At 37.6% G+C, this 14908-nt stretch overlaps 3 protein-coding genes across 3 annotated transcripts; 1 reads left to right on the forward strand and 2 right to left on the reverse strand.

Annotated features, from left to right (window-relative positions):
- Positions 1 to 422: 422 nt before the first annotated feature.
- Positions 423 to 1883, reverse strand: LOC115410583 (stonustoxin subunit beta-like). The gene is made up of 5 exons (XM_030122284.1): positions 1773 to 1883; positions 1465 to 1506; positions 1304 to 1366; positions 1082 to 1221; positions 423 to 996 (listed from the first exon to the last, which is right to left on the reverse strand). The coding sequence occupies exons 1-5, from the start codon at positions 1822 to 1824 to the stop codon at positions 586 to 588; spliced, it is 708 nt and encodes a 235-aa protein (XP_029978144.1). The 5' UTR covers positions 1825 to 1883; the 3' UTR covers positions 423 to 585.
- A 3844-nt stretch (positions 1884 to 5727) lies between these two features.
- On the reverse strand, positions 5728 to 10082 carry LOC115410624 (stonustoxin subunit beta-like). Its single transcript, XM_030122348.1, has 5 exons — positions 9953 to 10082; positions 7907 to 7939; positions 7728 to 7790; positions 6859 to 7001; positions 5728 to 6547 (listed from the first exon to the last, which is right to left on the reverse strand). Exons 1-5 carry the CDS (start codon positions 9999 to 10001, stop codon positions 6119 to 6121), a joined length of 717 nt encoding a protein of 238 aa, XP_029978208.1. The 5' UTR covers positions 10002 to 10082; the 3' UTR covers positions 5728 to 6118.
- A 3299-nt stretch (positions 10083 to 13381) lies between these two features.
- Positions 13382 to 14806, forward strand: LOC115410321 (tripartite motif-containing protein 16-like protein). Its single transcript, XM_030121927.1, has 5 exons — positions 13382 to 13480; positions 13698 to 13730; positions 13919 to 13981; positions 14084 to 14226; positions 14326 to 14806. The coding sequence occupies exons 1-5, from the start codon at positions 13429 to 13431 to the stop codon at positions 14752 to 14754; spliced, it is 720 nt and encodes a 239-aa protein (XP_029977787.1). The 5' UTR covers positions 13382 to 13428; the 3' UTR covers positions 14755 to 14806.
- The last annotated feature ends 102 nt before the right edge of the window (positions 14807 to 14908 follow it).

Below are 14908 nucleotides of genomic sequence, written 5' to 3' on the forward strand. Positions count from 1 at the left end.
AGGAAAAGTGATCTTCAAGCTGGAGCCTCTCACATATCAAAGTGAGTCCCATAAGTGAGGCCCCCACCCACTCAGCCAAATCCAGAGGGGATCGATGCTGAGAGCACTTTACATACATGTGCAACCTAATCCTCAACACATACGAAAAATGACCGTAAATACAAAAATAAGAGGCAGTAACTATTTATATGTATTATGACAGTGACAGTGTAAAGCAATACACTTTAAACTTTAAATAGTACAGAATTGCATCTGTTTGGTTGTAAATATGATAAATGGCGATGACATCTTGAATAAAAACCACAGTATACCACCATCAGTCTATGGCAATAAATACTTTATTGTAGAATTCATATTCAATATACGTTGCCAAAGAATAAAACTTGTACAATCAAGGATTAAAAGGAAGTCAGGACAAATACAATAATATTTTTCAAAATCAATAAAAAAAATCTTGATGAGAAAATAAAAAAAGAATGTATATTTGATTAGAAGTTGTTTTAGAAAATGTGGATAACAGTATCACATTATTAAAGTCAGAGTGGTATTGTTTTAATGCATGCTATTATCATTAATTTCAGCAGGTCAGTCTGTTTTCTGCAGTAGTTTACAGGAGGATTGCATCCCCACCCAAAAACCTGGAAGCAACTTTTTCTCAATAGTTGTCTGAACTCTGTGCAACAGCTTAACTTCCTTCTCTGCTCCCACACCAGTTACAGTATAAAAGTTTATAATCCCTGCAGGCTGATCGATATAAACTCCGATTGTGGGGGAAAATGTCACATCGGAGATGTCTTTGTTTACGCCATTGAACCAGATCTGGTACATTGATCCTGACCAACACAGACCCCAGGACTCATCATTTTCACCGAGACCACTTGGTCCAGAATTTGCCCTCCGTCCTGCTCCTTCATACGTGGCTCCAATTACCACCCACCCTGAAAACTCCACTTCCCAGTATGCCCGCATGTTCCAAATTCCCTCTCTGCACAGCACCTTCAGAAAATAAAAAATAAGTCAAATCTTCCACATTGCTCCGTCCATATGGTTTTCGTTTCTGTTTCCTTCTTGGTCTGCTTACCTGTGGTGAGTACTCATATCTCTCTGGTCTGTCCAGGACTGGACAAACCTCCTTAGTCCTACGAGACACCGTAGAGCTATTGTCTGAGATCCACAACATTTTATTGGCGGTCTTGTCATCCAAAGACAAATTCATCCAATCTAAAGGGAATAAACGGAAAATTGTTGTATTTGTGGATCAACGTGAAAATGATTTTCTTATTTCTGAAACATCTGTTCATACACTGTGTGAGTTCTGCTCTGCTGGTTGGCTCAGGGAGATTGGGAACATAATGATAAACCTTTTCTGTTTTAAAAGAAGAAATAAACATAGTGAGAACAAGCTAATTCATACCATACTGTGCATAAATAAAGAAAAAACATCATATTCATTGAACCAGTTACCTGATTGTGTCTTCTCATTCTTGCTGGATTTAATTTTTTTCCCTAAAAATATAAACAGTGAAGGTTAAAAAAGAAGAAGATGAAGAATTAACTGACATTTGGCAAAAAAAGAAACATGAAGCACAACCATGAGATTTTGTCCTTCAAAAGAATTTAAGACAAATTTTATGTATGAGAAATTTGACAAAAATGATGATCTAACAGTTTTTGGTGTTCTTACATAGAATCATGAATGTATGATGTTTGGTTCTTGAGCAAACACAAAGACCCTAAAAAGACAGAACCTAAATGCACAAAACCTTTTATACCTGTATTGATGGTTTCTGAGATACTTCTTGTGGAATTGGGTCTGGCAGGCATCTTTAGGATCTCCGTTGGTGAGTTACATTCAGGGGCTTCAAAAACTATGAATCCATCCAAATGTAGGGTAAGTAGGGTAACACTCCTGTCTTGGCGTTGACTTTTATACCCCTCGAGAAGATGAGCTGGGCTTCAGGAAAGATGTGTTGAGGTCAGTGGAACGGCTGATCAGCATGGGGTGAAAGGGGTGACTATACATGACTTTGACGTATGGGAGAATGTAAGCCAGGATGGTGTCGATATTCGAGCCTCTACTGAAACATTAGTCAGTTCAAAAAGGTGAGAGGATGATGGCAAACAGAAGTGAAAATAATGTCACTGTTGTCAACGCAAGTGGCCCAAGAAGAAGTAGAAGCACCTCATCGAAGGCACCTCGGTGTCTAAGATGTTCAACCATGTGACCGACCTCTTTGACCAGGGGAATGTGATCTTTAATTAGGATGTCTGCTAAAGATAAATGTGCCGGAAAACACACTTACCAATACGTGGAAAGAGAAAATGATGATCAAGTAATTGAAGATGGAATATTTACTTCATCGCATGATCGGAGAGAGTCATATAAGTAGATATTTAAATATAGAAGCTGAACGTTTGGGAGAGGTGGGTCAGTATGTTCAACACACAGCTACTTTTGTCATTTTTGTTATAATCAGCAGTGTTGTGCAAGTTACTTCCAAACTGTAATCCATTACAGATTACTTATTACTGTTATTTAACAGTAATTCCTTACCTTACAATATTACTGTCTCAGAATTATAATGTGTTATATGACTCCTGTGTTACTTTTGAGTTACATACAGACTGTCAACATAAATGGCACATGCGCAGTAGAACCCCCCCCCCAAATACAAGAGATAGGAGAGCCTTGGGACATACATTTGCACCCTGAAGTACATGTGGACAGATAGCTCAATAAGTAATGCTACAGTCTACAATAAATCTGCATTTGATAAAGAATTATAACTTGTCATAGAAACATTAGCTTACCTTGTCATTGCTGATCACTGGGATCATGCTAACGAGCTTCTGTAAAGCAGGGCTAGGGTTAGTAATGAACATACGTCCATGTGGACAGTGGACTGTCTTATAGAACTTTCCTGGCACATTTTTGATTCCTTAAGGTCTCATGGTCTTGCTTTTTATTCTGTCATTTGAGCAATTAAATTATGGGAGAACATGTGTTGTAACGCAAGCACTATTGAACATGTACCGAGTAAAATATTACTGAAAATTGATTAGTAATGCCTTACACTACTGCGTCACAGCAAAAAGTAATAAGTACTGTAATGCATTACGTTTGTAACGTGTTACTCCAAACACTGACAATCAGACATCTGTGATGATCTTAAACATCTTGTCTATTTATTAGCAAATCATGAGAGCTCTTGATAATCCCTGAAATGACTGATTTGTGTGACAACTGAATTAAGGTGTTGTCACCAAGGGATTTACTTTCTTTTCTTTCTTGAATTATCTAGACCAAAGTTAAACATTTTTCAACCACGCTATGAATGATGAAAATCTACTCTGCTGTACCATAAGGCTAACTGCCATTAAAAAAAAAAAAAAAAAAAAGAACCAATGTCCCTGTATCTCACTGGCATGTTTTATCAAGACTCAATAACAACTTAAACATGTGAGGTTGTCAGGTTCTGCTGCTATGTTAGAGTCCTGTGGTCTTGATGCAAGAGCTCAATCTTTCAATAGAAGTGGGTGGTGCTTTAACTGGAGGACAACTCAGCTAATTAAATTAGAGTCCATATATGACTTCTTATCAGTGCTCAACAGTAAACATACTGGTATCTGTAACCATTTCCATGTTATAAACCATCTAAATATGACTCATTATAAGTAAAGGCATACTTTTAATATTTCAACAATTTCAAAATCAACATTTCTCAAAAGTGTGAACAAACTTTGTTGATATTATCCCAAGAAAGCTACATAAAAAATTCAAATGACTCTGATAAGTAGTTTTGTCGGAGAAGGTGTTTGAAAAAAAATTGCTAATGAAGACAATGAAGATGATGAAGACGACAACTACAGTGGCAACAAAGATGACACCAGACGCAGCACCTTCACAATAGCTCAACAGAACCGTGTTTAGTGTTTTGAGAACTAATACCTAAATTTAAGCTATTTAGATGCAGTTTAGCCACTTTAATGAAACAGAGTTTTGGATCTTCCCCTTTAGTTGAATCACCTTTGGTATCGGTTTCAAATTTGTTTTCTCCTTTTTTCAAAGAAAAAAAAAAAAGGCAATGGCTTCCGCCACAGTACTGTGGCACAAAATATCAGTTTATCTTTTGCCACAGAGTCAGTCAAATGTTAGCATTTGCACTAGAGCCAATCAGGGATACTGTTACATGAACTCATTAGCCTCTTGCTACCACAGTACTGCGGCAATTGATGGAAGAAATGACAAATTAGTGATAGTATGTAGTATAGGATAGGAATTATTGTTCTAAATACTCTATATGTTGTTTTATGGTGTTTTGTGCTCTGACCAGTCAGTGAGGCTGGAGACGGTGGGCGGAGCTATATGTTAGACGCGGCAGTGTGTCAGTTCAGTGTATTGAGTGCTGTGGTCCGAATTCTGAACTCTGAAGTTTGTCCCAGTGGCTGATTTAAATCAATGTCAGATTTACCTTCTGGTGCCCTTGCCGCCATTCACCCCCCTTCAGAGACAAATAATAAAACACACAACTTTGACCAGAAGTTGAACCCAAGTCCAATACATTACTGAGTGAACTAAATCGCCACTGGTTCTACTATTAGACTTTTTAATATCGCTGTGCGATAAATTATTATTGTATGCTGTGCATACTTAGGTGTGTTAGGTGTTTTAGGTTATTGTATTATATACATTACTTGTATTGTACATATATATATATATATATATATATAGATAGATAGATAGATAGATAGATAGATAGATAGATAGATCTTTTATTCTGTTTATTATTTATTTGTTCCATTGATGGCTGTTTGTGGGATGTTCAGAGTGTTTTTCTTCTTGTACTGCTGCTGCTGTAACAAAGCAATTTCCTGCAAAGGATCAATAAAGTATCTATCTATCTATCTATCTATCTATCTATCTATCTATCTATCTATCTATCTATCTATCTATCTATCTATCTATCTATCTATCTATCTATCTATCTATCTATCTATCTATCTATCTATCTAAGTTTGACCTATCTGCTATGTTGCTTTGGTATTTTTCGGGATGTAACAAGTTACCACTCTAGACATATCAAGGGCACTGATTGGCTCTGTGGTAATAGACAAACTGATATTTTGTGCCACAGTGATGTGTCAGAAGCCACTTCGAAGAAAAAAACAAGTGGTGCCAGACACAATAAACCCCGCCCCTCACACATATTATAACTTATTTTGGCATTGATCCAGCTGATGTCATCATGTCTATGTGTGCTGATGTCAGCATATCAATTGCCTCTATATATGTGCCAAGTATGAAGTAAATTGAAACAAAAGTGATGTTTTCATAGACATTTGAAATTTCGCCCATTATAAGTAAATAGGAGAAGAAAAAAAACTATATATAAAAAAATTCAGAAAAAAAATTTATTTTGACCTACTGTTCCAAAAATGTAATGTGATCCATTCTGGGTCACTGTAAGTCTATAAACCCAATTTGGTATGAATTCAACCAATAGTTTTGCTGCTAGAGTGTTAACAAACAAACAAACAAACAAACAAACCGAACCAAAAACAATACCCTTTGCCTCCCCTTCAGGGGTTGGGGTAACAAACAATACTGGAGAAAATATGTCTTACTCACTGTTTTTATTACCATATCTTAGTGGTTACAGTTTTAATACACTGTGTACATTCAAACTAAACCTTCTGCTTTTATACAGCTTTATACACTTTGAGCAAACAAAAACAAAAGAGGAATAAATATTCAGTAAAAACATAAATATATCAGTATATATCTTGAGTGGTCCGGGGATTTCCAGGAAAGTCCAAAAAACTGGAAGGTCAAAGGTAAATCACTGCTGAATTCCTACTTTATTGCACTTTGTTCCCTTTATTGAAAGTCTATGTACGATATATCTGAAAATAGTAAGGAAAATAAATATAAATACATCAATGTACGATAATGTTATTCATACAATAAATGGGCACTTGATTTTTGACCTGGATGATGAATAATATCATGATCATTTTTGTGTCCAATGATTTTTATGTTTGAATTTGCCATGACGATACCTTTGATAATACTAAAATAATTCTTAGGCACTTTTGGGTATAGTGTTTTTTCAGTCCGTTATTCCTCATTCTTCATAATCAAACAGTGAGACTGTGTCCCCACCCAGAAACCTGCTAACATTTTCTCAGTGAAGCTGCTTTTAAACTGCTGCAAAAGTCTAACCTCCTTCGTTCCTGTGTCCTCCTCTCCCTCCTTTACCTTCTCCACTGCATAGAAATTGAGAATACCAGCAGGCTGGTCAAGGTATACACCAATTATAGAGCATTTAGGAACATCACTGATCTCTGTACTCTTGCTATTGTGCCAGCCATGATAGCTGGAACCACTCCACCCGCAGCCCCAGGATTCCTCGTTCTCTCCGAATCCGCAGGCTCCATCACAGTTCCTCCTTCCTGCTCGTTCGTACGCAACTCCAACCACGACCCAGCCTGAAAACTCCACCTCCCAGTATCCTCGGAAGCCCAGGATTCCCTCTTTGCAGAGAACCTGTTGAAGAATGAGTGAGAATGACTGGTGTAATGTGTGATTTATTACAGCGGCTGCTGTGAAGAATTCGGAGCAGGCCAAATTTCTGAGGTTTGCAATGCCAGTCCCTTTTGGCTCGGGATTTAAAATAAACCCAGAGGGACAGCCACAGACTTATAAACACATAAGAGCCCACCCCATGACAAGTCAGGGAAAAATTCATGGCACTCCCAACTTATTTTAACCCCGTGGAGAATAAAAGAGAAACACATTTTACAGATGTTACAATCAAATAGCTACTAAAATGCAGATATGTTAACAATGTTAAATACCTGTGGAGCATACTCATATCTCTCTGGTCTATCCAAGACTGGACAAGTGACTTCATCAGTCATACGAGCCACCTTAGCACCACCTTCTGTGATCCATAGCATCTTATTGGCTGTCTTGTCATCAAGTGAAAGGTTGATCCAGTCTGATGAAAACAAGGAGAAACTATAGATTCAGAAAAAAATCAGTAAAATTTGGGCTATACAGGGTGTATAAAAAGAACTATACATTTTGAAAAATTAACCCCAGTTCTGTATTTGATATTTTTTGGAATCATATTTTATGGATGTTGGTAGGTGCGGGAGATATTTGGTGGATATTTGTCCAAATTTACAGACCCAGGTTTTCATACATGAGTAAGCAGGGGCCAATTACACAATCCAAGTCAAAACTGGTTTGCGTGACGTAGCGATGGGATTTAAATCCAATCAAAGCTCATGGGAGGGGACAATGGGCATCCATCTTGTTTTCCACAAAATTGCCAGGTTACAGCATTAACACTTTGGCCACCATTTCAATTTCATTTCTTTACCCATGGCAGCTGTTCCTGCCTTTCAAAGCTAATTCAACTTGTTTAGGCCTGAAAATGTCACTGAGGACAGGCCAAGTTAGGGTTAGGGTTAGGGTTAGGGTTAAAGGTTAACCCTAACCCTAACCCTAACCCTAATGGGTGGCCAAAGTGTTAATGCTGTAACCTGACAATTTTGTGGAAAACAAGATGGATGTCCATTGTCCATAGAAGAACATTGTCCATAAAAGAAAATTCCAAAAGTTATTAAATGCAGAACTGGGGCTAATTTTCCAAAATATATAGTTTTTTTTGGATACACCCTGTAGTATTAGCACAAAATAAATAAGGAAATGTTTTTACGTTTGATGAGATCAGCTCTGCATTTGGGTTCAGGGATATTTGGTTCATAGGGAGGTGTTTTCTCTGAGGAGGGAAGTGACAGAAGTGACAAGGTCAGGCAAACCAGATAAATGTAGGTGAGATTTATACCTCGTTTCAACTCTGCATCAGTTAAGCCTGTGTTAATGTGACTGTCTTACCTACAGGTGGGTTGCCAGATTTGGACCTCTTCCCTGTAAAAAAAAAAAAACAAAACAAAAAAAAAAGAAAGAAAACATCAACAAACAAAAACAAAATAGGTTTCACCACAGCAACGCAGATCAAGATGACCATACTGGGTTGCTATAAATACTATAGGCAATAGTATGTGTCAGGTGTGTATCAACAGGTGATGAAGGGAGCTTCTGAAAAATGGTGTATACTTAGAAAACCATCTGCCTCTGTCAGATCATCACATCAGCAACTGCATGCTTTCTGGAGCCAGTGGTTCATTCATGCCAAGAGGTTGGAATTACTAAGACACCTCACATGCTGCAGCTCTGGCCCCAGTCATACTAGGAATAGGGAGCTTCCATTAATTTATCGGAGGAGAAGATAGGGACACTTGAATAGATCAGAGAGGGAGGTTGTGCTGATGTTACATTTGTTTTAATAATTAACAGCAGCATGCGATGAAGGCTTTTTCCATGTGAAGTTAAAGTAAGGAAGGAAAAAAAACTATTGTCATCCCTAAATTGACTAATATGAAGGACTTTTCTAAATAAAATACAAATAAAAACAAAAAAGTGCTTATTCAATTATACAGCTTGCTTTAGATTTAATTGTTGATGTCAGATTTTGATTAATCACTGTTACATAATAAGCTTAAATGCGGTGCCAAATCGGTAACTTATACTTTCGTATCATGTTTATGCACATGTCTTGTCTTCTGGTTTTTGCCAAGGAAAGAAATCAGAAAGCTGATCCCATTGATCCCCAGAGCATTAACTTGTCAACATTGACTAACATTAACCAATGTGTTTATTTATATCAACAAAAAGTGCAAGCAACTCCAAAAGAACCCTAACATATTTCACATAAGGCAGTTGGTCTCCACAATCATAAAAGTAATCAAATGTATGAATTTGGGGGGAAATAAATTAAAGTAAAGTTGTGTTTATGTTTGGTAAAATGTTTATAAAAGGTTCAAGGTGAGACTGCGTTCCTCCACCGCTCGGACTGTAAATCTCCCTGTCATCATTATGCACATTTTTCTTACTTAACAGTTATTTTTATGTTACACAGTATGCATGCCATGTCTAAATGAGCTGATATTTATCTCTGTGTTGAGTGGCAGCTGAAAAAGACCATGCAAGAATTTTAAGCCACCTGTCTGGATATAGAACAAGGTGATGAAAATAACTGCTTTGTTCACCCTCATTACATTACAAAACGATACCACACAAAACATTTAAGCCTAAAGCAGCCCAGGCATGGCTTGTTTGTGCAGGGTTTGTTCATGCACAAAATCTGACTGAATGTTTTTGATTAACAGTCAGTAAATCTACTACATCTACTGTATTTAAAGTAAATTTTAAGTACATAAATAGTAAAAATCTCATTAAAATTGTGCTTTTCTTGCATGTAAAATCCACATAACAGAGGGATAGCCTCAAAACAAAACAGATATGCTCACCGTTAAAACTTACTCATACAGGAAGTTCATTTAAAAAGAAAAAAGTAAATGCAAACCTTTTTTTCCCGTGAACATCGTATTCTTGCAATTTTACATGCAGTTCAATCCACATTAACTGGCTGCAAAACTGCTTTTTTCACACCTTATGCTACACATGCAGCGTGTTAAATACATAAAGCATGTTCAGTCTTTTTTTAATGAAGAAAATGCTTACACTCCCAGACCTCAGGCTGTAAAACCATTAAATGCCCCTCATAAAGACAGGCATGAAATCAGACGGTGAAATATGACATTTTTTCACACTGACATAAACTTTAGTGACCCATTCACTCAGGATCCTTCTCAAGAGGATAATAACAAGCTGCTCCTCTACAGACTCTGCGGCTGCTGAGGTTGTATAATCAGTCCATTACAGGCATTGCTCATGATACATACTATTAAATGCTGTAAAATGCAGTTTAATTTGACAAGACCCATTAAAATTAACTCCTTAGAAATGTGTCATGAGATTAAGTATAAAAACATGTGAAATGGTGTGAAATTTCAAAACAAAACAAAACATAAAGTTCACCTTTGTCTGACTTCTGGGTTTCAGAAATGATTCTTGTGGTGGTGGGCATCTTGATACCAACTTCAGGATGGACTAAGAGTTTAAGCCTGTCTCAGCCTGATGCCCCTGGAGTGGAGTATGATGAGTCGTTGTGGGCTCCACTGTGTGACAGCTTAAAGCCCTGCTTATATACCTTAAATGCAGGACAGAGGTGAAGGAATTACAGTCAGTGGCGTGGACTTGAGCGTGAGACAACACTTGCCAATGGGATGGGGGGAGGAAAGAGGCTTGTCATTGGATCTCAGTATGTATGGTTTTCCTTAAAAAGGTCGGGTGGATGCTTCAGTGTCCGTAAGACAGCTCCTAGTAGACCCCGCCCCATCCAACACCACTACATTGCACAGTGACAGCATTCATGGTATAGGATGATTCATATTTGCAAAAACACACACCCGACCTCATGCATTCACATACACAGACACATATGCACACATATATACACATATTCGGAGTATGCAGCTGCAAAGACTTATATCCAGGAACAGCAAGAGGTCCAACAGGTGCAAAAACAGCTTTTTGGAACAAGCACGCATCATATGAAAAATAATAAATTCTCTTAAGTAGTAAATCTTAAAATACTTAAGTGAAAAAACAGAGAATTCAGCTCTGATTTCTACATACACATTAAATTACCTTCACAGTGCAACACACTGTACAGTCATAATCCATATTTATTAATACACAAAATATATACTGTTCATAAAAGAAAAACTCCAGTGCTCTGCAAACATTTACTTTGATGTATGAGACTTTATTGTAGCCTCACACTAAATTGGCGTCAAGATGACTGTTCCATTCTTATAAATACACACAGGCAGCTTATTTGACATGTACACAATGGTTGTATTGGCTACGATTAACCTAAATATTAACCTAAATACTACGGCAGCTGTGTCATTTGACTGAAGGTTGCCAGGCTTAGTAGTACTCTTGACCTGTATTATCACATCAACCATTTACCATCACACATGGTCGAATACACACAGGCTGGTTTGAGTGAAAAAAATCTCACTGGTCGTAAACCGTTTCTTGTGATGTGGTCTCCACTGCAGGTGGCGTGTCCGAGGTGTTTACTGTTTAGGCCCCCTGCCAAACCTCTACTCAAGGCTGCGCTGTCCTTCTAATGTTCCAGTCTGTGAAAACAGATGACTGACCGGGGTAATGTTTGCAGTTAACTGACATACTACAGTACAGTAACAGGTACTGGAGCCGTCCCAGCCTGCCCAGTGGTATTTGTTTAAAGAGGCAACTGAAACTGGTTTGTATATGCAGTCATAAAAAACTAGACACTATAGAACAGGGAGAAAAGTGATCTCTAATAAAAGACAAACCAGTCAGTGGTCTTACCTGCTTTACTTTAAATCTGACAGAAAATGTGTGTGTATATGAATATCAAGTATAAAACTGGAACTTTTATTCTCGCTGAAGGTTGATGAAAATTTAAAGTTCAATGAAAAATAAGTGGAAAATGTATAGCTATGACAAGATACTTTCACATTTTCACAAGACAATTCCAAGTAATAAGGACATACAGATTTTTCTTGTTTATTTATCAAATAACAGACCATTTCATGTACATTTAAATTTACAAAATGATCAAGGTTGAATGACAAAAATGACAAGATAGATGAATGAATGAATGAATGAATGTATTTATTTATTTAGGTTTGTACATCAATCGTTACACTTAGTACAATAATTATAATAAACATAAAATCCAAAAAAAGAATAGGCTAGAAGCAAAAGCTTATTATTATTTTATTTATATCTTTTGCACCTGAAACACTGCTTACACGTGTACAGCATCGAACATTCACAGCATAAAAAAATCAACAACAACAAAAACATATCTACCATCTCAATTCAATAGTCTTAAACAATTTTAAACTTCAGGCATTCATGTATTTATTTATTTTTAACATTGCCAAAGGAGTGAACAACTTAAGTGCATCATCTGGTCCATTCCATAATTTCACATAAGATAAGATAAGATAAGATAAGATAAGATAAGATAAGATAAGATAAGATAAGATAAGATAAGATAAGATAAGATAAGATAAGATAAGATAAGATAAGACCAGAATCCAGGATTTCTTCCGGATCACCACCAAAATTTAATCATTTCTTCCTTATCCCATTTCCAACAAACCCTGAAAATGTCATCAAAATCTGTCCATAACTTTTTGAGTTATGTTGCACACTAACGGACAGACAAACAAACAGACAGACAAACAAACCCTGGCAAAAACATAACCTCCTTGGCAGAGGTAATAAGATAAGATAAGATAAGATAAGATTAGATTAGATTAGATTAGATTAGATTAGATTTACTTTATTGATCCACCAAGGGGCAAATTCAAACATGCAGCAGCATTAGACAATATGTATCAAATACAATAGAAAAATGAAAAGATAAAAAATACATAAATAAATAAATACGTCAAAGTGACTAAAAATGACAAAAAAATAGTACTAACTAGAAGCACTCGGAGAGCGCAGACCTCCGCCAAGGCTGATCAGTGGCCCCCCCCCGTGGGCCCCCCCACCCCCGATCACCACCAAAATGTAATAATTTCTTCCTTATCCCATTTCCAACAAACCCTGAAAATTTCATCCAAATCTGTCCATAACTTTTTGAGTTATGTTGCACACTAACGGACAGACAAACAAACAAACAAACCCTGGCAAAAACATAACCTCCTTGGCGGAGGTAATAATAAATAAAGTAACAAATGTGCAGTAGACGAAGGGATCTTGTTATAGTGATATAATGAAAAACTCAATATCTCAAAATAAAAGTTTGTTTTTCTTTTCGTGGCTTTGGCAGAAATACTTACATACTGCTACAACTTTTACTGTACGTAATTTATTTGGCCAAAGGTTTTACATCCACCCACATCTTGACCTAAAGCATTATCAAAGGACACAAACAAAATCAAGGTACTTTTTTCAACACATGATACTTTTACATCATGCACAAAATGGTTAATATAACATAAGATCAACTTCACTGAAACAGGTTCCCCTTTTCCCTCCTCTGCCAAAAGTGCAGTTAAGCTCTGTTTATCCAGGGTTAGGTAATACTATTGTTCTGTTTCTGACACCATATCAGTTTTCTAGATGTGTGTTTGATTACCACGAGATGACAGGATAATTGTGCTAACACATCCAGAACTTAGATAAATATCGGTCAGCAGGTCAGGTGTTGGCACTGATGTGGATATCCTGGTTTGGCAGACTGCGCTGCACGCCCATTAGTGAGCTCATTATCCCCACATACCTGACCAAAACTTCTCTGAGGGAGCCCCTAGGGCCCCAAAACCTTTAATACCCCCTTTCATGGGAGTATATAAGGAAGCCATTTGCATCATTGCAGCAGTTTACCGCTGACAGACGGTAGCGTTCTGAAAGCCTCAACTCAGCGAGAAGCGATAAGCATGCCAACCAGTGCTCCCAATAAGAGAATCATGCCTGCAGCCAACAGAGCTGGTAAGATTTAGCTTTTTAATTCTTGGCAGAAAACACCAGATCATATACAGTGGAATATGATTTTAAGTGGCACAAATTAGTAAAAAAGCAAGTTCAGATGCTCTTCATAAGGCCACCAGTCAAAGGACAGGATCTGTTTTTTGTTCAGTTTAGTTTTTTGATCTAAAAACTAGTGGTTTGGACATGAAACAAAGTAATGCTTGTCTCATTTTAATAGGAAGAAAATCGATGGATGGAGCTTCTCCTGCTGGTGAGATTTTCATCTGTTCTCTCTAAAATGTGTTATTCCATTTCACTGTTATGGAGATCAAATTGCTTGTGAACATACTGAGGACATGATGGTGTCTCTGTCATATTACAAGAGCGTTTCTTATTTTATCTAATTACTGTTCGACTTCTGTCATTCATAGTCTTTAATGTTATTTTCCCATTGCTCAGAGAATATGCCAGACTATGAGCCCAACATACCGGAGCCTACATGCAGATCTGATCTTCTAAAATGTAAGAACAACAGTTTAGGTTACCTTAACTGCTGCTTCGTACCTCTCTTTTAATTATTCCTCTTATCATCTCTTGTGGTTCTATATTTTTCTTGTCCCACAGACTGGATCAACCTCTCCTTTGACGACAAGACAGCTAATAAGATGTTGTGGATCACAGAAGGCGGAGCCAAGTTGGCACGCATGACCGATGATGTTACTTGTCCCGTTCTGGACAGACCAGAGAGATATGAGCATGTCCCACAGGCAGGTTTGACTCACACATCCAAATTTAACCATACCTCCTGTTTTTTTTTGTTTTTTCTTAAATTTACACTAAATTAATTTTCCCTTCTTCTCTTTAAGGCTCTTTGCAAAGAAGGCATCTTGGGTTTCCGAGCATACTGGGAAATTAAATATCTAGGGTGGGTGGTCGCTGGGATTGCATATGAAGGAGCTGCCAGGAGGGGAACTGATGGACCATGTGGGCTGGGGGAGAATGACGATTCCTGGGGTCTCGGTTGGGGAGGATCCCACTACCAGGTGTGGTTCAGTGGTGTTAACACAGAAATCTGGGATGTTCCCCAGAGCTCCACCATCGGGGTGTACATTGACCATCCAGCCGGTGTCATCAACTTCTACGCAGTTGAAGAAGTGGACAAAGGAGACGGGAGTGGGGTCAGGAAGGAGGTCCGACTACTCCAAAGGATTAAGAGTTCCTTTAAAGGGAAAATGATGCCAGGGTTCTGGGTCGGACAGAAGTCATCATGTGTGTTAGTTAAATGTGAGGAATAAACAGTGAGCACTTTCCATTTCCATTCTTCAAGTAATGTCTGTTGTATTTGCATAGCCCTCCATTGGAATATCACCATTACACTAAAATCACATTATAGAATCATTAATAATACAAACGGCATATACAGTATGTATACATTCACCTGTAAGCTGC

Source organism: Sphaeramia orbicularis, chromosome 19, assembly GCF_902148855.1.
Source record: "Sphaeramia orbicularis chromosome 19, fSphaOr1.1, whole genome shotgun sequence".
NCBI classification, from domain to species: domain Eukaryota; kingdom Metazoa; phylum Chordata; class Actinopteri; order Kurtiformes; family Apogonidae; genus Sphaeramia; species Sphaeramia orbicularis.

Bases quoted from the DNA above. Each gene is read 5' to 3' on its own strand.
- LOC115410583 (XM_030122284.1), bottom strand. From the start codon at position 1,824: ATGCCTGCCAGACCCAATTCCACAAGAAGTATCTCAGAAACCATCAAT. The intron at 1,222-1,303 runs GTATGAACAGAT...TATTCCCTTTAG, and splicing joins CAGAGCAGAACTCACACAGT to ATTGGATGAATTTGTCTTTG. The intron at 997-1,081 runs GTAAGCAGACCA...TATTTTCTGAAG, and splicing joins GATATGAGTACTCACCACAG to GTGCTGTGCAGAGAGGGAAT.
- LOC115410624 (XM_030122348.1), bottom strand. From the start codon at position 10,001: ATGCCCACCACCACAAGAATCATTTCTGAAACCCAGAAGTCAGACAAA. The intron at 7,940-9,952 runs GTGAACTTTATG...TTTTTTTTACAG, and splicing joins AACCCAGAAGTCAGACAAAG to GGAAGAGGTCCAAATCTGGC. The intron at 6,548-6,858 runs GTATTTAACATT...ATTCTTCAACAG, and splicing joins GATATGAGTATGCTCCACAG to GTTCTCTGCAAAGAGGGAAT.
- LOC115410321 (XM_030121927.1), top strand. From the start codon at position 13,429: ATGCCAACCAGTGCTCCCAATAAGAGAATCATGCCTGCAGCCAACAGA. The intron at 13,481-13,697 runs GTAAGATTTAGC...TCATTTTAATAG, and splicing joins GCCTGCAGCCAACAGAGCTG to GAAGAAAATCGATGGATGGA. The intron at 13,982-14,083 runs GTAAGAACAACA...CTTGTCCCACAG, and splicing joins CAGATCTGATCTTCTAAAAT to ACTGGATCAACCTCTCCTTT.